The sequence below is a fragment of the Megalops cyprinoides genome, chromosome 1 (assembly GCF_013368585.1).
Source record: "Megalops cyprinoides isolate fMegCyp1 chromosome 1, fMegCyp1.pri, whole genome shotgun sequence".
Taxonomy (NCBI): domain Eukaryota; kingdom Metazoa; phylum Chordata; class Actinopteri; order Elopiformes; family Megalopidae; genus Megalops; species Megalops cyprinoides.
The window spans coordinates 55,168,016-55,190,308 of NC_050583.1; the positions used below are offsets into that span (position 1 = coordinate 55,168,016).

General features: G+C 42.9%; 1 protein-coding gene across 1 annotated transcript; it reads left to right on the top strand.

Annotated features, from left to right (window-relative positions):
- The first annotated feature begins 4,430 nt into the window (after positions 1-4,430).
- On the top strand, positions 4,431-7,311 carry LOC118786785 (cytochrome P450 26A1). Its single transcript, XM_036542110.1, has 7 exons — positions 4,431-4,619; positions 4,858-5,082; positions 5,276-5,557; positions 5,698-5,847; positions 5,961-6,095; positions 6,200-6,352; positions 6,959-7,311. Exons 1-7 carry the CDS (start codon positions 4,431-4,433, stop codon positions 7,295-7,297), a joined length of 1,473 nt encoding a protein of 490 aa, XP_036398003.1. The 3' UTR covers positions 7,298-7,311.
- The last annotated feature ends 14,982 nt before the right edge of the window (positions 7,312-22,293 follow it).

Consider the following 22,293-nt stretch of genomic DNA (forward strand, 5'->3'; position numbering starts at 1 on the left):
TCTATGCTGTGTGAAATTATAAGGTGGATGATGGAAGTAAAAGTATGAACCTTAAAGCACTTTTTTATGTTAAATGTCTCATGCATACAGTTTATAGACTTGTATACCAACGCATTGGTTTTGGGCTGAGGTGTATGCATTTTAGTGAACAACCCCACCCCACCCCCCCCCCTCCCAAATTCCCCACCTACCCCACCTTCCCTGCTTTCCCCATCTGATGTACAGTACCTATGTATTACAATGGCTGTGTCATTTTTGCATTATTCATCATTTAAATACACAGTTGGCATTACATTATATGCACCCTAATGTGCCAAGAGGCCAGTTGAATAAAAATGATCTGAAAACACATACTCTGTAGCTAAGGTTTTATCTGATGCATAACTGATTTACAGAAGGCATCTCACAGTGTGGGCAGGTCTTAAAGGTGTTAAAAATGGTTTACAGAAACATAGTACTGTTATTCCTCCATAGGCCCTTAGGGCCATTCTACAGAGTCAGTTCAATCACCAGTGCCAAAACAAACTCATTTTAGGATTCTTAGGGATATTACTTTGGTAAACAGAACAGAAAACGACAAGTACTCAAAATCCCTTAACTGTAGTTGAACAGGGGTAGTGTTTTGCTTTATGAGGCTGTGGTAGGACAAAATAAACACAGCAGCTAAAGAGTGTCACAGGTTACTGTAGTGTATCAAAATATTATCAACGAATGGATCAAAGGTGGCGGTGTGGTGGTTAAAGAGCGGGGCTTGGAACCAACATGTTGCACGCTCACTTCCCAGGAAAGCAGTGCTGATGAACCCTTGAGGAAAGTATTGCAAGAGAAATTCTTAGGTAAATATTGAGCTGTACAACTGGATATACGTTATATGGAAGTGATGTAAATTGGTCTAGATTATGTGTTAGCCAATGAAGCTATACACAGTTTTCACTGAGATAGTTTTAATAGTAAATTAGTGGTGATAATGTCTGAAGCGTGATAATCCCACATCTATAATTATGTGGGATACAGTTAAAAGCTGTATACCCGCCAGTTGTTCCTTCGAATGTACTCCACAGACGCAATCACACTACACTGTGGCACGCCATATGCGAATTAACTGTTGAACTGAATTAGCTGTTGGCCGACTGTGGGTTTTATTCGTGTAATATATTTTAAATTTCTCGTTTATAACATAGACAAAAGACTGAAACTAATGTTGCGCTTTTCTTTCATTGCTTTCATTCACACGGAAGTAGATTGTATATTCGTTCTGTGTTTGAGTACACCAAATACTTTATTCGAACATTTACAAGGTATTGGCCAACTACACATCATCCACCGCTTTGCAACGAAAGTCCACAATTTAGTGACATTGCTTGTAAATAATCTTACAAAATGTAAACCCATTTCTGTACGAAAGACATTTCTCTGAAAAAATTGATTCAACAACACGTTTTATGATGATGACGATTATTATTATTATTATTATTATTATTATTAGTAGTAGTAGTAGTATTGTTGTTGTCACGCTGGAGGACTACGTAGCCTTCGTTATCCCTGCGGCTCAGAAATAATCACGCGGATGGACTCTACTAATGTTGCTTCCCAGGAGCCAAACGAGAGGAAACCTGTAAAAGGTTACACCTTAAAAGACGATTGGAAGGGTGACCCTTTAGTGAACCATTAAACTCTGCCCTCCTGACCCTGTCCTGATGTGAGTAAATGTCATGTGAACGCACAAATCAAACACATTAGTGTTATAATCGAGCCAAGCGGTGAGATTCTCTGCGCCAAAACGTTTGGTCAGGCAATACATTTACAAAGACCGCAAAATAAAAGTCAACTTGTCGCAAAGAGATGGGGTGGGTTCTCAGAGTAAATGGGATTTGAAGGTAAAAAGGAGGAACACCAGCATTTGTTTTTAAACGAATTTGCAGTAAATTCATTGAATTTGGTGTGTTTATCTAAAAACGTAATTTTCAAACCATACCTAAAAAGCGTTTAGTCTGGCTAGATTTTGATCAGAACAGTGAAAAAAGGTCCGTTTCCATGGCTCCAATTAAAACTTTCTTTACAAACAAGTGAAAAGCCTGTTTATCTCGTGGCCCAATTACAAGATTACTGTAAGTGGTTTTAATTATCCCTTTTATTTGATTTTTGTGATTGACAGCCGGAGAATAGATTACTGTGTAGATAATAAAGCTTTCCTGCCATAATTACTGGTGCTCGGGCTCCCGTATCTCGTTATTTGATGGACAGTGAACTTGGCGAGGTTTACACTAGAGTTCACAGAGATGTCAGGGTCCGTGTTGTAGGTCACAAGCAGGTCAGCGCTTGGGAATGGAAGAGAACCCTGGGGGCATCGCCGAGCTCTCCGGCGCTTTAATCGCTTACGGTGCTCCCCAGCTTCAGACCGCACATCACACGCACATGGGGTTTTAAAAAGTGTGTCGTTTATACATTTAACCTCCTGCACAGCTAATTAGGTCACACAGAGGCGAAAATCGCTCGTCCCACTGAATAGTTCGGCATCAGATAAGTACTCTACAGCTGCGTTACATAATGAAACAGGGAAAGAACCGAAGTGGCTTGTTTAGCTGGGAATGTAGCTATGGCTGTAGCTCCGGCAATGAGTCGGAATAAACAAAATAAATAAATGATCATCGGTAAAAGGGTCATAGCACCACCACCCCTGTCATTCACATAAAGCGAGTCATACGCAAATTATTACCGCAAAGTCTTGGAAGGCTTCCTTTGAAAGTGTTGAAATAATCAGGTTACGCCACACCTAACATGTTTACCTCTTTCATCGACAACTGAATTGTCATTTTTCTTGGTTTTTATCCCTTTAGACACGAAAAGGCAATGCTAAGGAATTGTTTCGGACAGGAAAATGAACTGATCACAAACAGCACGGATGATTATTGGTAATGCCGTCTCGCAGGAAAATGAGGTCGGTAATGTGGCAATCCAGTGGATAATTATGTCAGACGTACACGTACAGTGTATGAAAACTGCACTTGAACTTCAGGTAGCATCTGCGTGGGCGGAGCAAGATATGATAACATTTGAACTATTTACCACCCATAACTATTGCCAGTTCTTGGTACTGCGTCGTTATCACGTCGGTTCACAACGAGGGCAATGTTTGAAGTGAGCGAAAATGAGGCAAAGTCACCGGCTTGAACACGTTAATTGTATTTGAATAAACCCCCCGTGGAAATGAATTGGTTTATTATATTGTATATTTTAAATGGTCGAGATCTACCGATATACGCATCAGACATGATTTATTTACACGCGTGCATGCGTCACCGCTGAGAATGAAAGGTGAAATACAGGGCAGCAGCTCCAGGGCACCGCGAGACGCGCCAAAGGAAAGGGAAATCCAGAAATGTGTCGCTGTAAAATTTGGAGCCATTCTGTCTCTTGGTGAAGCGGCTGTGTCGCATGCCTCTTCCACGTTATAGCTGTCGTAAAAGCACTTCTTAAATGCTGTGGGTGGTTCCCAGGGTGTTTACTTTTTATGTACCGGTAACCTTGCTTCGCCCCGTCACTTTTTGAACTGACCCAAGTTTGAACCCGCCGCGAGTTTTTTTTTTTAATATAAGCGATAGCATTCTATTTTTATACAGCAGACATTGTGAATAGGGGGTAAACGTCAGTTTAAGTTGCAATTTAGATTAAGTAGGCTATTAAACTGGCGGAAACCAGATTGCACCTCAATCCAAATGAAAGCGCTGCTATGCTTTACTTCCAATATGCAGCTGTACAGTTAATAGTGTGTCATTTTTGGTGGTAATTTTTATAAGTAGCATAACCAATCGGAATATGCTGAGGACTTTATAAATCACGTGTATCACTACATGCACAACAATACGCGCGTGAGAGAGAGAGAGAGAAACATATAAACACGTAAATCATGTTAATAGCAACTGCCTTCTCGCTTGTATTTAGTATAAGGAATTTTAACGTAACAGCATTATTGTTCGCCTAAATCTTTAAAATGCTGTTCAATTAAGCCCGCCCCGGGCATTACACACAGTGCTCAAACCACAGTAATGAGTGTAAACTGCGGAATATTTACTACAAAGAACCCTCGATGGTTCCTATTGTGTTGGGGGAATTAACACCTTTTCAAAGTTAAATGCCAGGATTGTCTGGCTTCTACGGGAGGTAGTATTAAAATGCGCTTATAACAAATGGTTAAGGGTTTGGGGCAGCTTCTCCCTTGTGGGCGGAGCGAGATGACACCACAATTAAAGATGAACTTTGTGTGAACTAATTTATCTGACCAAGGTAACAGGAGGCCGAGACCTGTGGAAAGGGTATAAAAGGGCGTATAAACTTTGAGACTTACCAGTGGAGCGCCAACACTTGGGACACCTTTCACAAAGTGTCTGTGGTTTTCCCCTCAGATTGTAGTCCACTGGCATTTAACGAAAATGGGTTTGTACACCTTAGTCGCAACGTTCCTCTGCACTCTCGTGCTCCCGGTTTTGCTGTTTTTAGTAGCAGTTAAATTGTGGGAGATGTACATGATCCGTGGACGTGATCCAAGCTGTCGGAGTCCCCTGCCTCCTGGCACCATGGGCTTGCCGTTTCTAGGCGAGACGCTTCAGCTGGTCCTGCAGGTAATGCACGAACCTTTCAACGCGCCGCACATATTCATAAAATAAATGTGAAACAACAGACCTCGTTGGTGTCAAGGTCATGGAAAGGTGCACGCACATAGGCTGTAGAGAGAATACCTTATAATGTAGGCATGTGAAACCCTTAGGATTGCACCACCACAGCATCTAAATGCTACAACGAAACAGACAAGCTTCAGCTGAATTTGCTTTTGCATGTGACTGTTATTTCCTGTGACAGAGAAGAAAGTTCCTCCGGATGAAACGGCAGAAATACGGATTTATCTACAAGACCCATCTCTTCGGCAATCCCACCGTGCGAATCATGGGAGCGGAGAATGTGAGGCAGATACTGCTGGGCGAACATAAACTCGTCTCTGTTCACTGGCCCGCGTCCGTAAGAACCATTCTGGGCTCCGACACCCTTTCCAATGTGCACGGAACGCAGCACAAGAACAAGAAAAGGGTAAGTTTGCAGTGTTTCTCTGTCCCCCGTTAACGTGGTTTTTATAGGATTCATCCAGCACTTCAAGCATCTCTAACTTGTAAATACTGTCAGTATTTTCAAAAATATATGTACTGTAACCAGCAACTCATTTCATATCTCCGTAGTTTCATGAATGATTGGTATGAATTGTTTTGGTCTACTGATTTTGCAGGCGATCATGAAAGCGTTCTCACGCGAAGCCTTGGATCACTACATCCCCGTTATCCGCGAGGAGGTGAGATGCGCGGTTAAGCACTGGCTGCAGAGCGATTCTTGCGTGCTGGTGTACCCGGAGATGAAGCGGCTCATGTTCCGCATCGCAATGAGGATTCTTCTTGGGTTCGAGCCCGAACAAATCAAGACAGATGAGCAGGAGCTGGTCGAGGCGTTTGAAGAAATGATCAAGAACCTGTTCTCCCTCCCTATCGATGTCCCTTTCAGCGGCTTATATCGGGTATGTGGCAAAAGATGCTATATCCATGTTACTTCTCTGAATGAGCTGAAATGACAAGTGCGTTTCTGTGCGCACCATGGTACTGACCCAGGGGCGTTTGCGTATCATTAATCGTGGCCCTTCTGTTGTTTCTCTTGCAGGGTTTGAAAGCTCGCAACTTCATCCATTCCAAAATCGAAGAAAATATTAAAAAGAAGATCCAGAACTGTGTTGACGAAAGAAAGCACAAGGATGCACTTCAGTTGTTGATCGAGAATTGCAGGAGAAGCGAGGAGCCATTCAGCATCCAGGTAATAACGATGCTATGTGTTTTTTTTTTTTTTTTTAATGAATTGTGCAGTTGTATTAAGCTTTATCTCAAAGTGATAATAAGTCGTAAATCAACATTTCGTCTAATCTTAAGGAGATCAAAGAGTCTGCGACGGAACTGTTATTCGGCGGGCATGAAACTACGGCCAGCACTGCCACCTCTCTGGTGATGTTCCTGGGACTGAATCAGGATGTGGCACAGCGCGTGAGACAGGAGCTTCAAGAGTCGGTAAGACTTAACTTCGCTACAAACATTTTGAACCGAGTCACCAGGTTCTCGATTTGGTACCCCTTTCCTCGTCTGCATTTATGTAATTATTGCACTTTTCACAGGAATTGCTTGGCATGCATTCTGAGGAGAAAGCTGTGAACATCGAGTTGCTGGAGCAGCTGAAGTACACGGGGTGCGTCATCAAAGAAACGCTGCGCATTAACCCCCCTGTCCCCGGAGGCTTCCGCGTGGCCCTGAAAACGTTCGAACTCAATGTGAGTTGAAACATAACGCAAACGTATTCACTCGACTCCCGACAAACGTCCCTCACCGGTATTTATGTACCGTGTTCTTTTTCCTGTCTTGCCAACTGGTGTAAGAATTGTGTGCCCAAATGTTCAAGCATTTTGTCATATTTAGCTATATTGTGTTACCCACTACATTTACATTAAGCAGTTTTGCGGACAGACATATAGATTAATGCACATAAGGCTAGATCAGTAATACAGATGTGTCATATGACTACAACAGTAGCATAGAAATGATAAAAATCACCCATGCCACATCATGAAATGAAGTGTTATAGCAGGAACTATAAATTGCCACACTAGTCAAGCATGTCTAGCGTTATTTATGTTAGTGGTAAACAAGAAGATAAGTTTAGGGCGTTGCGGTGCATTCTGAAGAGGTTGGTTGTCAGTCTGCACCGGCCATTCACGGTTGACTCGGACATTTTTGCTCCGTTCTCCGTTTACAACACAGCAATGAAACTCCGATTCGAATTGACAGTCGGGATGCAATAGGTTGGGTTGTGGCTTGTTACGTGTAGCGAATGCACCAATGATAGATTTCTCACTCAATATCGACGCTTTTTTGTCCAGGGTTACCAGATTCCGAAAGGATGGAACGTCATTTACAGCATTTGTGACACACACGACGTCGCTGACGTGTTCCCCAACAAGGAGGAGTTTCAGCCCGAAAGATTCATGGCCAAATCTCCCGAAGACTCTTCGAGGTTTAACTACATCCCATTTGGAGGGGGCTCGAGAATGTGTGTCGGCAAGGAATTCGCAAAAGTTTTACTGAAGATATTCTTAGTAGAGCTGATTACGAAGTGCAACTGGACTCTGTTGAACGGACCCCCAACAATGAAAACGGGTCCTACCGTTTACCCAGTGGACAACCTCCCCACAAAGTTCTGCAGCTATGTTGAAAATTAAAGCCCCCCTCCCCCACCCCCCAAAAAAAGAACATGTATACTGTTAGAATGAAAATTTGTAAATAGTCATATTTAATTACTTTAGATGAGCTAACTGAACTACATTTAGATTGGACTTGTATAGTTTAATACTAGATATTTATATGAACTCTACAATATTTTTGTAAACAAAAACTCGAAGCACTACATATTAATGGATCTTTCATTTCTCTACAACATGTAAATTTGATGTAAATTTGTAATGTAGTTAAGTAGCTTTTTGTATCTTAATGCATCTTATTTAAGTTACACATTAATGTAAAGGCTTTATTTAATAAAACGTTTTGGAAAAAAGCTATTTTTTGAAGTAACTTTTATTCATGAGACGAGGCAAGAGCAATGAGACAAGCAGCAATGCTACATGTACACTATATGTCTACCTTTTGTTGACATGTACACTGTGCACCTTCCTGCTTGATTCAGTTCACAGCACTGACAAAAGATGTTCATTATATCAGTCTATTCACCGGATTAGCATTTGTGTCATACCAACTGTTTGATCTCAAGCCAAAAGAAACAACACAAGGAATGACAATATTCCAATGTGCTTGTACACATGAGGCACAAACAAAGCCGAGCTAGGCAATGCCTGTAGTCTGGTGACTTCATGACCCTGCGTTCGCCTGGGTATAAAGTTGTTTTTGACTGACTGAAAAAATGTAACTCACAGGGTTCACCTGTGACATATCATGCCACATCAATCAAGTGCAGGAACCAGGTTGTGTGATTTTGCCAATCTTGCACATACAAAGTAAACAAAAGGTACTGAAACCAGAAAGTATTTGTGGCCTTCAGGGGCTGACAGTGTTCCTCAGCATGCTTAAAATTTCCAGACCTTTTGTGGCCAAGCATTTCATTTGAAAGTATGCGATCACTTTATCTGTGGAAATTCGCAAATGTGACCGAGTTATAATAAGGCCATACCAACAAAAATCTGAAGAGCACCTTTCAAACTCACGCTTTTTATCTTCAACTCAAAAACTACTGAGGACAGATTCCAACATTTGTGTCATTGGTAAAATGAGAAACACTTAAGATATCCTGACAAAATTTAAAGACACAACAGCTGAAACAAATTAAAAGTCTCAACTCTCAGAAGCGAGGGGGTAAAAGTTAATGAAGTTTGCACTGGAAAAGTTAAGGCTATGGCATTAGTTCCACGTGCCTTTGTTTAGAAAGAGTGGATAATGCCAATTAAGTTGCGATTAGGTGACTGTATATTGTCATTGTCCTCGTAGATAAACGTACGAGCTCATGTCAAAATACACATGGATGGATTTTTCCACCCAGAATCAGAAAACCCAGAGAGCAGCAGGCCCGAGGTCTTGTCATCTTTGCAAACGTGCACTGGTCGGCCGACGACAAAAAATGACGTGTGTAAATAAGCAGGAGAGAATGAGCCGCACAGGCAGGCATCTCAAGCAGAAGCTGAACAGCAGAATAAAAGAGCAAGGAGCGGGGTGGCAGAGAGTTCACGCAGAAAAAGGGTCTTCGACAGGAGGGCTTGGCAACATTTGGGAACGCTGGACGGCCGTGCCTCCCAGCACAGAGAGAGTCGTGTGGAAAAGGGACATGTCCTTGCGTGACATTGGGAGAACAAGGCGTTGCAACGCTGGCAGATGCACCGGTAGGCCATTCCTTGGCCTGTTCCAGGGTCCCCTGATTTACACCCTCCCAGCTCCATGGCTGACACCTTTATGTCCATCCCTCCTATCCCTGCAGGTCCAGCCCGCCGTGATAGATGCAGCTGAACTTTTCCTCCTATCACCTTGTAAAGAACGTCTGCCTCGCCTATTGTTTAACATCATGGGGGAAAACAAAACTTTTTTTTTGCAACTCTCAATTACCAGCCATTTTTTTGTCCGAATTTGCAAGCATATACGGAATTTATTACAGCACAATGAAAGAAGTTTAAAACCCACTCCTTTTTATTCAGTCCCCTGAGCTGAACATTGTGCTGAGTAAATCAGCGTAATTGCGGCTGGACCTACATTGTTGCCGGACTTGCTTCACACACTGTGCCATTTGTTATTGAGCACAGTAAATTTGAAATCACAGGGAGGAGGGATAAGGGCTACTATTAGGTTCTAAAGAGAAAGGGTTGGGGGGGGGGGGGGGGGGGAGGGTAGGCCTTCACTGCTAACACAACAATGGTGTCTAAGCGGGACCACAAGAAGAAATGCACAAAAATACATGCACATCCTTGTTTAAGTGTATGCAAGTTGAGGGGTTAAATCCTTTGCATGCAGGACTGCATATGTAATTTCAGGACATTTAACTATGTTCTGTTAAAATGTATTTGCAAATAATTAGTGCCGTCATATATCCTATATAGAATCTTGACCAAAAGTTTTCACTGAAAGGTTATGTATTTTGTGTTGAGTGTCAATCCTATTAACTAAACATAAGGAATAAACTTTTCTCTGTCTAAAACAGTGCATTCACCTCCAACCTCACCTAAACAAACAGATGTTAACATCCTATCCAGTTAAACATAACCTTCAGATACACCCATGTGTTGACCACCAGCAGAAGTCCCCCCAGGCACATAAACTGACCCCCTCACTCCATGCATCCACACCTGGGCAACATTCCTTGAGCACCCTGACCAGGTAATCTCAAACTTCGATAATACAAGCTAAAACAAATAAAAAGCAGCAGATATGAAGTTCAAATTGAACCAGAGGATACTCTGGATTTACTTAATGACGCAGGAAAACAAATTCTCATGCATGAAAGCCGAGGGAACCTCCTCTCCCACCCCCCGTCCATCCATGACTTAAACTGCAAGTCTCCTCTCCTCCAGGCTGTCAATCCTTGTACTAATATCCCAGTCAAAGTATTCAGTTGCTTGTACTCAGAGACCTTATAGGAAACATAAAGCAACTCCAGCCAAGCTTATTACAGAGCACAGCAGGCAGAACAAACAGATGATGACCAGGTAATGATCTCGTTAATGGCGACATTTTCCCCTTCACAGAAGTGAAAATGGGATTTTCACTTCCAGGAAAGTCAATGAGCATGCTCCTAACACTATTTGCAAGTCTGATGCACTCTTGCCCTCCTGCAGAAATCATATCAGACCCTCGAACTCTCAATCAGATTACGTATTAGCAACCCTGCTGCAATCATTTATAATCAGGAGAAGCTTTTCTGGGGTTCCAGAGGGTCAGGCAAAGTTCAATGATAAAGAGGCACACCACACAGAGACTCAATATTGTTCAATTCTAATCTATCTCAAACAATATCCAACTTATATTGCTCATGACCATTGCATTACTTTTTACACTAGCAATGGCCATCTGTGACCTGCATAACCCAATTATTCACAAATATATTTAAGAGAAAAGTTAAATGCTCTAAATTAATCAGAGGAATCTTCTGTGCACATGTGATTTTTGATATATTTTGTATGTACTTTTTATGTATGTATATTTTTGTTCTCTGTACAGCTAATATTAAAATAAAAAGAAGTAGTAGTCAAATAAATTGTGGCTGAAAAAATCTGATTTTTAGACTCAAAAGTAGTGTATAAAGCAATGTACATCCTCAGTTCCATGTTAATTATTCATTTTAAAGTATTGTACAAGTCACTATCCATCATCTATCTGCTCTTCCGGGTTATCGACAGTAGTGTTAATTATAATAATGACTGAAAGCATGGGCCTGTGTAAAAATAATCAAGTTTGTCAACTTGCGTCATGAATCCATACATTTGACAGCACACAAAAAAAGGTACGAAGTACAGACAGACCTTTTGTTTCCATGATCAGAAATCTCCCAGGTTTAACTTGTGGCATCACTCTCTCCATCTCACCATTTCAAAGTCCATAGTACACAGGGTTGATACGGTATTGCTTCAAAGGCAAAGTGAAAAGCTTGAACTGATACGTATGAACATCACATTCATTCAGGAGATAGAAAAAACTCTCAGTTCCTCATTAGGTCTCAATGATACATACTACCGTGTTACGACGCTAGCAAACAATGTGCTACACCCAGGCCTGTGTGCTTAACAAATACTGGCTCAGCAACAGGTCCATATTCAAGTGAAACATTAGCATCATTTACACTGAAACATGGTGGGGTGATTAGAAGCACTGGCTTTTGAACATCGGAGTCATGTCCCAGGTTTTGACCTTGATCTGATGATTTAATCTCAGTTGTTTTCCTTGATATATGAATGGATGAATGCATCATACTCATTGTTTTAAATGGCCACCCTGGACATGGGCCTCCATAAAAGTTATATTAAGAATCATCACAAAATAATTAGGTTTATTTATATTACACCATTTTACAGTAATCTATCATGTTGATAGTTGAAGCTGTCCTTTCACAGAGTACAATGTCTGGTCCTGTCCCATGCATGGAGCACACAGAGCTATGATGATGGTCCATTCGTAACAAAGATGAAAGAAGAATACTCACCATATTATTTAAAAAACCACCCTGTTCCTGCCCTGAATTGAACACTGTCTCTCCACCAAGGAGGCTCATTAGTTCTGACCGAGAAGGGCCTGACAGCTAGAGATGCCACGTTAATGGGGAATGCTTTCACTCTGTGCAAACCGCAAACAACTACACCCGGACAGAGTTCAAGTGCTGCCTTTCTTCAGACCCAGCAATGGGAGACAAAGTCAGTTTCTCAGTTTTCAGTGAAACAGTAGAATGAATGATAGCCATGTCCCATTTTCTCCATTTGGCAAGAAAATAAGGGCTGTCATTGAGTTGGCCTAGTGAAAACTAGTTTTTCTGATTCTTGCATGATGAAATTCATTCCTTGCTCTGACAGCTCTATGTAAGGATTTTTTTAAACAAGTCTCATTTTTCGAGCCTTGGAGATAAACCGGGTCTTAGGAGGGTAGTTATAGCTCATTCTGAGGCTCAGTGTTCAGGCCTTAATTATGCTTGCAGTCTAATGGTATCCTGGTTGGCCATGCCACAACACCTGCAGGAAATAAACCTGAACCCCACCCCACCAACCTCATAACTGCTAAAACATACCTGGTAGCTAGTTATTCTTGACACCATGAAGGACTGACACCCTTTTTAACAACTTTTGAAATTAAGCTCTTGTAAAAGATACTCTAGTCAAATTGGAGAAGCGCTACACTGCTAACACCATAGACAACAACCAGAGTATGGGAAATGTACTTGCTACCTGTTACCTGGTTGGTCTGGAGATTACTCTTAAATCCATTTTGGATTATCCAACTCCTGAAATTATTTTTTAAAGGCCACTCACAATATATATAAATTCATCTCAGTAAAGAGACTTCAACAGAGCAGTGTCTTTCTTGAATAGCGCATAAATCCCCAAATGATATGCATGATTTTATTCAGCGGCAATTAGAATCTAGCGCTCAATCTTCAATGATGCAAGAACATATTCCAAAGGTGGTGGGCTCTGTCCTCCTGTGTAAAAAGATCACATTTACATTACAGTCATTTATCAGACAGTCTTATCCAGAACAGCTTACATAGGTTACAATTTTTTACATGTTATCCATTTGTACAGCTGGATATTTACTGAGGCAATTGCAGGTTGAGTTCCTTGCCTGAGAGTGCAGCAGCAGTGCCCCAGTAAGGAACTGAACCAGCAACCTTTCGGTTATGATTGCTGTTCCATAACCACTATGCTACACCACTGCCCCTAATCACAGAGTTGGCAACAAGTGTCCTGGGTCACACAAGGGCTGTGAGACTGGACAAGGCTGTAACTGAAATCTCAAAATAAACACAAAACATACTGCAAACATGGTGTGGTGGCAGCATCCGGTTCACAGTGGTGAGTGACTAGTGTCATCTCCAGGACTCTAAGGTCTTATTCACTAAGAGCGTGAACACAGTTGTGAGTTTCCCTCTGACAGCTGGGGGTGTGTGCAAACCATACATGTGCTATGAGAAAACTTGTCTGTAAAGTGTGCACACAGTCAAAATGCACACAGCACAGCTGCAAATGTGACTGGGCAATCAAAGCTGTTATTACTGCCAGAAGCAGGTAGCACAAATTGTTCTTAAGACTACTCAGTATACCAATGAACATAAACCAATGGGTGAGTGGGTAGTGCAGTTACATTATCGGCATTCAGCAGACACTCTTATCGAGAGCCACCTACACAGGATAGTTTTTACATGTTATCCATTTATACCACTGGATATTTACTGAGGCATTTGTGGGTTAAGTATCTTGCCTAAGGGTACAGCAGCAGTGCCCCAGCAGGAAATTGAACCAGCAACCTTTCGGTTACAAGCCCTGCTCCTTACCACTATGCCACTACAGTGCCACTACTGCACTGCCACAGTTGACTGCTAGTGATAGCTGCACAGTAGAAGGTTGCACGTGATTTGTTAGGGCTAACTTGCTGGCTCTGTCAATCTCTGAAGTTTATAGCAGTGACCTTAGTAACTGAGCTGGAAGGAGCTCAAGGTGTTACTTGTTAGGAACATGTTTAGGACTGAAGGCTGTTTTTGCCTGTTTCATGAACCTGACTTTATTAAATTGATCATTGTCAATGACAGTGAAAAAGTAAGACAGCAGACACAGCCCCTGATAATCGGTATAAGTGTGGCCTCATCTGAAATTGCCAGAGAGCTCTGTTCTTTGCGCACATGGGGAGCATGCTCTAGTTGTATGCGTGCGTGCGAACAAGCACATAACAGCGCTGGGTGCACTTTGCTGCTGCAGTCATGGAGCCAAAAGAGGTGTGTGAACAAAGCCTCACCGATTTCAGAGCAGAGACACCCTCCGCCGGCAGCCTCCGGCCATACTCTACAACAGAGACTCGACGCGTGCACCTAGCTAATGCACAGCACAGGTTACACTCAGTTAGCAAACAATTTTACATCCACAACAAGTAAATTGACCTTCTGTACTGCACTGTGTCTACACAGACACACAGGGACAGTGGCCATGGAATATACAACAACACAGAGCAAATCAAGAGTTTAACCTGGTCAGCAGGGCAAGCGGAAATGTGTGTACAACTTCTTTTTTATATATTTTTTCCCACTTTGTCATCCCTGGCTTCACGGAATTGCCAAATAAACTATGGGCTTGACTCATGGCTTCCCCTTCCTGCCGCACACTGTCTTACAGGAAAGCTAGCATTAACTGGAGTCCCAGTGCCTCCTTCACTGATGACAGCCTACTAGGTTCATCAGCACCTGACCAGCCATAAGTCAACAGGAGGCAATGAGACAGCAGCGAGGTGAGGAACCCTGGCCAATGTGAGCCCACCCTATCCTGAGGGGGAAGTCAATTATGGTCCGTCACTGCAGACTCCCTGACAGAGACGGTTAATGAGTCCAGAACTGAACTAGCGATCTCTGGGCTACTGGACCCAGCCATCACTCAGAGTGAGCACCATTACCGACCAAGACAAACTGGAGCACCGTGTCTGTCCCTGTCCATCTCATGAAAACAGCAATGTCACGCTCCACAGCCCCAAACATGTGACAAAGGGTACGATTTCTGCTCCGTACGCCCTTCAGAAGACACGAACCAGCCACACAAGGAACCAGAAGCCGATTAAAGCGGGACCCCGTCAAGGAGAGAGATAATTACAGGCTGTTTCAGACAACATCTGTTGCTCCAGCATTCCTCCAGTCAGCTCCTACGAACTTCTGAAGACAAGTTCAGACATCCTCCAGAGTTCATGACTGACAAAGGCCTCTGGCTGTTTCATCTTGGGCTTGCGCTCCTTCATCTCCCTCCCAGTACGTACAGCTGGAGTAATATAGGAAGAAAACATACCATTGGCACTTCCTTACCGTTTTGTTTATTAAAATAGAAACTATGCGGCCCAATATCTTCTCCAAGATAAAGATCGGCGCTCCACCAAACAGCTAACTGACGGATGCTTAGACCAGAGGGAGAACAACCCAAACATGGTATCAGACAGTAACATGCCGTAACGTTCACAGTGCAGTCACGGCAGGGGTCAGGATGACCGCATTCTTCTTGTTTCTCACAGCGCATCTGCACCGTCCTTCCAAAAGTAAGAACTAATTGAGTAGTCTCAAAATGTGTCTAATGCTGTCCTGCTTCCTACTTGATTGCGTCCTGTTTGATTGCTGTTTCAGATCTGTTGCTATTGTCAAAAGAATGCTGACCAAGTTGAAGAGGGTAGCACAGTCCTTGAATATGAATAATTTGAAGTGTTTGTTTATTCTCCAGTTTTTCTTTTTTCTGAGGATGAAAACTATGCAAGCAAATATTGTAAATTAAATTAACATAGCGAAGGATTTTAAAAGCATATCTGCCAATCAATTTAAGATTTTTTAGCATGCCAAATATTTGGGAGGTTTCTTCAATTATCTATTTAATTACTATTGCATATGTTGCTACGCATACAATGAAAGATCTCTGCAAATTATATTCATGGAGTCTTTTTTTTTCCAAAACATTTTGAACCATCAGTCCCGTTTTGACTGACTGTTTGAACCCAGATGTCCCCGGTAGTAGCTATTTTGAAAACCATCTGTAAGCTGGTTCAACCTATAGTTGACTCTGGCGGATGTTTGTACTTGTTTTTTATAGCCTGGAAGAGCGTTTACTAACAGAGTCTCTGCCTGTAAACTGTTCCGTCTGATGCTGACCGCCTGTGTGAACTCCCAGCCCCGAAGTCTGTGAAACAAGATAGGAGGCTTCATTCCCATCACAAATACTGATACGACTTGTTCCAGCGAGGCCTTTGACGTGAGGTCAGGTAGAGTTCGTCGAAATGTTAAACGGTCACCGCTAAATCAGCATTTAAGGTGACTTGTTTTCATTTCTCTGCTTCCTTGAAGCAGACGCAAAATGTGCTTTGAGCTCTCTACGGAAAAAAAAGAGGGGAGGGAGGACAAATGGCAAGGAAATGTATGAACTCCCATGTCTTTCAGGGCAAATAAACCATGGTGTCATTAACATTGTTGTTTATGCTATAAAAACTCTGTGCAAGGTTGATTTAGACTGTACTGCCATGTCACATACCGCAATAAGTTCAAAAGTTCAGCTCAACCATGAACTTTGTCAGGGCACAGCAGGCAGTTCCACGAGTGCACTGCATTGAGAGAAAAAGCCTGCAGAACACTCAGAATCCCAGAAGGTGAACACACGCATTTAAGGAGATTGACAGGTTTGGAGCCCCCCCACCCAAACACACACACACACACACACACACACACACACAGACACACACACACCCCACCCCCTGGCTGTACAGTCCACCCCTGCAATTATTTTATAACCCCACTCTCATTAGAAGCACAAATAAAGTCAGAGCGAATGAAAATCAAGCTTAACTGTTTGATCAGTTCTATTCACCAGCCCTGTGTGTGCTTTAGGCTTCGCCCAGCTACGCATGTAGAGAGTGACATTGCTGCAGGAGGGCTAAGCTCTGCCCTGCCATTTAATACATTCTTTCAGAGGTTTTGTGTTCATACTTGCGTCTCTTGGTCCTGCTGGTGGCTTTCCCCTCTGTCTGGAACAGAGGATGAAAAACCAAACAAAAGGGTCATGACTCTTATGCATTTGTTTAAGGCTGAGATTCGTGTCACCTCTGGCTGATGCCCTGACTAGGCTGTGCAAACCAGCACTAGGCATAACTGGTTCAGGAATGAAAACAAACTTGCACTGTTGTTCTAGCCTAATTTGCTTCTTCTTCTTTTCTTTTTTTTGTGCAAAAACATTTAAAGAACACTGAATGTTGGATTCAATCAGGGCACAGTTTTGACCCTGCAGACCTGTTCAACATCATAACAAACTTAAAGTGACAAAAAAAGGAAGTACATTCTTGATTATATGCATTTTTCCACAATATACTCTGCTCTGTATCCACACCACATGTACTACAGAACTGCACAGTGTGTATGAGGATGACAGTACGTTACATATTTTTATAGTACACAACATGTTTTTACATTCAAACTGTACTCCATCTGTTTTGAATGTAACATTTTTTTCTGTGAAGATTTGGGCAAAACCTTCAAAACTTTGAAACTTTGTTTAAATTTAAATTTTCCCTGTGTCACTTGAAGCTGAAGTTTGAGATTCCAGGTTAGCGAGGACGAAACTGGGGGAGCTGAGAAAGGGAAGAAGGAGGGGTGCACACGTCCCTGTGTAAGCTGAGGACAATGGCACATTGCTGAGCATCCTGTGGCACCCCATCACAATGGATCAGTAGCCTGGAGGGCTTACAGTCGCCCCGGGGGGAAACGCAGACGGAACACCTGAGCCTGGCCGGAGCCCTCCGAGCACCGCTGGAGCCTTGGAAGGGGGACACTACTTTTTACCCATACATGCCAATACCTCTGCGGTCATAAAAAAGGGAGACGGGGGGGAGTCACACGGCTCTCGCCCACGGCGGGCCCACAAGCGCCGCGAAAAGGAAGTAACACATCCTTGACACATTTGTGAGGACTCCCCCTTTGAAGAGCATTGTCCCGGCCGACGCAATAACAAATTCATTGCCCCCGCCAGGAAGCCTCCTCACACAGTCATAAGAAGTCCCGGGCATCATTTCACCCCCCCCCCCACCTCACCCCATCCATTTCAACAGCAATAAAAACTTTAGGGTCCCTGCTCCCTTATTCCAGGCCATGGTGGTACTCTCAGAGTGCCTCACGCATGGACAGATGACATCACTCTATGATGCACAGTGCATTAGTGTCATTCCGTGTGTTAGCACACCACCTGACACAACCGTCCACAGTGCCATGCACAATTACCACAGTGCTATATTCTGTGAAAGGTGTATTTACAGTTAATGCCAAAATCCAAAATCTTATGAAATGTAATTCTTTAGAAACAGTTTCTTGGGCTTTTTGGCAGCACACACTTTATTTGAGCTTTTTACCTACACCGCTTATCAAAGACAATCTGGGTATATGCTGATTGCATGCCCATGTACATTCTTAAACATTTAACTGTTTTTTTGTCCAAATCTACCCAGAAATGAAAAAAAATATGAACACAGTTCTATTTATTATTTTCAAGACATGTAATCACAATGGCAGTCTGTAAGATCAGCAAAGTTTACAATGTTTCAGACTATTTATTATTACAGAATATTTTGCACCATACATGGTATTATTTCACTGGAAAAAAGTCAGGCAAAGTGCCCTGGTCTGGAGGACAACAGTAACACTCCATCTGGGACTCGGCCCTGAAACTCTCTGATGCACACTGTGCTACGTGCTCCAAGCAGAGGTCTGTCTCATCATAGAAACCAACCTAACCTAAAGCAAAGCCGGTGATGAGAAACAGCAATGAGATGTGACCCCCCAAGAGCACATCTTTCCTCGCCCGTCATAAGCACACCATGAGCAGATTGCTCCTGTGCACCGTGCCAAACCTTTTTAAAACATTCATCCGACACTATGAAACTCTACATGCGGCCCAAGGAAGGCTGCTCAGACACCCGCCCCCCCTTGTGATTTATTAAAGAAAGATATGTCTCTTTGGCCCTGATCCGATAAACCCCGCGAGGACCTCTCTTCAGGAGCCACACTGCGAATTCTCTGGGGCTGTGAGATAAGGGGCTCTAGTCTGCCACAGTCCTTTTAAGACCTAATCTCTGGATCACTCAGGAGCCAACCGACAGACGGTTCACCGGGAGTGTGCCGGGATGCACCACAATGCTGCCTGCAGTATTACGACAGCATGAGAGGAGGAATCTGTAAATCCCGTTATGTTCAGTGTACAATAAGTACACCAAAACCAATTATAACAAATTACATTTCTACCCTGAACTCTTGCTGACATACCAGAACGGGAAAAATACGTACCACAATACCATGTATTTTTAAGTGTATAGCTGTGCATTTCTTTTTTGAAAAGCGTCTCCTGTAGTTGTATATTCATAAAGATGAAACGGACACGGCTCAAAATCCTTTTAGCCCATTTTTGAAAAATAAAAACAAAGGCATCACATGGAGTTCCAAATCATGTATCACACCTGATCTCTATGTTTAAGCTTAATGTCCTTATAATGGCTTAACAGTTCAAGTGAAATTGAATGCAAGTGTGGTTAACCAAAAGCTGTAAAACTGTGTTTGCTGGTACCACATCATCACCATGTATTTGCATGCAACTATATGTAGTTTAAAATATAGTTGCATATACCTAATGATAATGTTTATCTTTATTATCATCCTCATTGCTACAAACTCATTGCTACAAAGTAGCCACTACTACTGCTACTGCTGTAGTAATAATACGCTGCAATTATTATGATTATAGTTATTGTTGCTGCTGCTTCTGCTGTTGCGGTCATTATTCTGTAAGTGTTTCACATTAAGAGCTGCACTTCCCAATGCAGATGCGCTATCAGGGGGTTTTTACGATCTCTGTGCATCTCTGCCTCCTCCGTGTCCTTTGCACCCCCTCCCCAGAGTGTCATCTGGCCTGCACGTGAACTCCGCTCGACTTTCTCCCCCTGCGTTCTCATAGCGCTGAGGACGACCAGCTGGCCGACAGCACTCAGCGCTCAGCACTCACGCGCCGCCTTCAGCAGGCAGTCGCTTCGAGCCGCAGACACGTTCACCCTTCTGGCCCTGTGTATTTTCTGATCCAGAATAACCCTGCTGTGGCAAATGGCAAGCACAGAGGGGAGCCATGGCACCAGGCCATTCACGCCTTGTATCCTACATGCTATGATGCAATTATTTGATGCTATTAAATGATAAAAACTATGTGTACGAATGCTGGCGATGGCAACAGACAGGTATGTGCGTTAGTCCAATTTAAACTGCAAGCTTTTCTAATTATAATGTGCAACAACTCAGTGTATTAGAATACGCCTGATGCTGAACCCCCAGTTGCCAGGACACATTTCCGGTCCGAATAAAACAATGCGCTGTCAAGCAGACGTGCTTCACAAGTTGCGGCGACCTCCTTCCAGAACTTTTAGAGGAAGAGCCCGCACGCTTCACTGATAGGTTGACACTTAATATGTTCCCCCCATCCATCAAGTACACAATTTGATAGGTGGAGTTATTTTAGGCCGCTGCGGTATGTGAATCTGTGCAACCAAGTAGCTTTCCCGATGGCACACAGAGACAAGGTTCACTTGCTTTTTCCTGGCAGGTCCTAATGCCGCGAAAGAGCACGGAGCGCGTCCGAAACGGCGTCTGCGGCTTTCAGACAGCTGCCATGGCGGGAATTAAAATAAAGCGTCGGGGAAGACTGCCCAGTTCACTGAGAGGGCAGGAGCGATATAGAGTAGCAGGCCTGTGTGACACTTCTGCACACACACATATGCTGAAAGAGTTACCTCTTTGACTGGCCCCCGCCACAAATCTCCCATTACCTCAGTGAGAGGGGAGCGCTCCTCGCAACATTTCACCCCTATTCCAGCGCACATTATCTCTACCTTTCATACTCGGAGGGTTCACTCCCGTGTCAGGGAAAGTGGGAAGGTTCAGTTATCGGGTGCAGTCCATCATTACTAATAGAAAACACTGTTTCGCTTCACTGGAAAGACTAAGAAAACCAAGGCACGCACTTTAAACAGCTCTTTAACAGTTGTTGGAGTTTTCTTATGTTACAGGGTCAGAGGAGGAAAATATGCATTATGATGTAAAAAAAAAAAAAAAAACAAAGAAACATGCACAGTACTAAAAGGGCAGGTAAATAAAAACCATAATAATAGCTCTATCGATCTAATGCCTATCTCTGATAATAATATCCAGGTGCGGAACAGAACTAAATTATAGAGGTGTAATAAAGGTTGGCTTCTGAACTCTTTGGGACTTCTGACTTATCAGCTGTGTGGGAGTTTAATGGCAGCTAGGTAAACTTGGCCCCTTAGCCAGCTCATTCCTCATCCTGACCAACAGGCAAGCACAACTTCAGCTCATAATGTTTCAGTGTTCACAACCCTCAGCTCTTTCCATTGCACTTCCTGCAGCATCTGAGCTGGTTTGTGCCAGAACCAAACAGAGAACTAAAGCCCCTATGTTCGCTTTTTAGAGGATGCCAATTTTTGTCTGCTGGGCAAAAATGGTCTGATGAATAAAAAAGACATATTCGTTTAACACTGCCAGTACTAAAACTGACTGAGGTTTGTTTTAGACCGCAAAGAAGCCCAGCAGCTGTTGTTTGGAACCTGAAGCTCATAAAATTCTTTCCACATTGTCTATGTCTTCTTCCTTAGCTGTGAGCTGGTAGTGTTAACAAAATGCAGGTGAGTTTTATGCTAATTAGCTAAGATTAGCTATGATGCTAATTCCACTGAAATAATACATGCCCTGGTGAATGCCTTTTAAAATATCAGTAGACAAAGGACATATAGTGGATGAAGGCAAACCAAAATTAAAATGTTGGGCAGTGCTCCGCTGTTCCTGTGGGTGAGCAGATGAAAGACATTTATGGTAAGTGTCTTTATATTGCCTTATCTGCGGTTTCCAAAAAGTAACTCAGCAAGCTGAGTTTTCCCACACCTAAAAAGAAGAACCTCCACTAAAATCACAAACTCACTGAACATATAATTGTGGAAGTTACTAAATGGTGAAACGCATTTCAGAGATGTTAACATCAACCAGGTCTTCAATTGCTTCACCTGTTTCAACTGGGAAAACATTCACAGCTTTCACGGAAAAAGTAAACTGCAGCTTCCCGAGAAAGGTGGAGATATATTACGTCAGTTTTCATGATAATGTTCTACCTGTGGAACATGGTGGCTGTCTGTAGCATGTTAAAGGTTCACAGAGCAGATGAAGGCTAAAGGCGTCCTAGCACTCCCGCAATGACGTATGCCGAACCAGGCAGTGAGGTTGTGAGTGTGTGTATGTGTGTGTGCGCTCGTGTGTGAATGTGTGCGTGTATGCGTGTCTACATGTGTGCATTTCAGCAAAACATCAGACATTTTTAAACAATCTCTTTGTTATTGGAGGACCTGCCCAATGTCGAAATGCAATCCTCAGTTCACCAGATAAGCACCATAGCCCCTGCTTAAAGTCCAGTCCCAG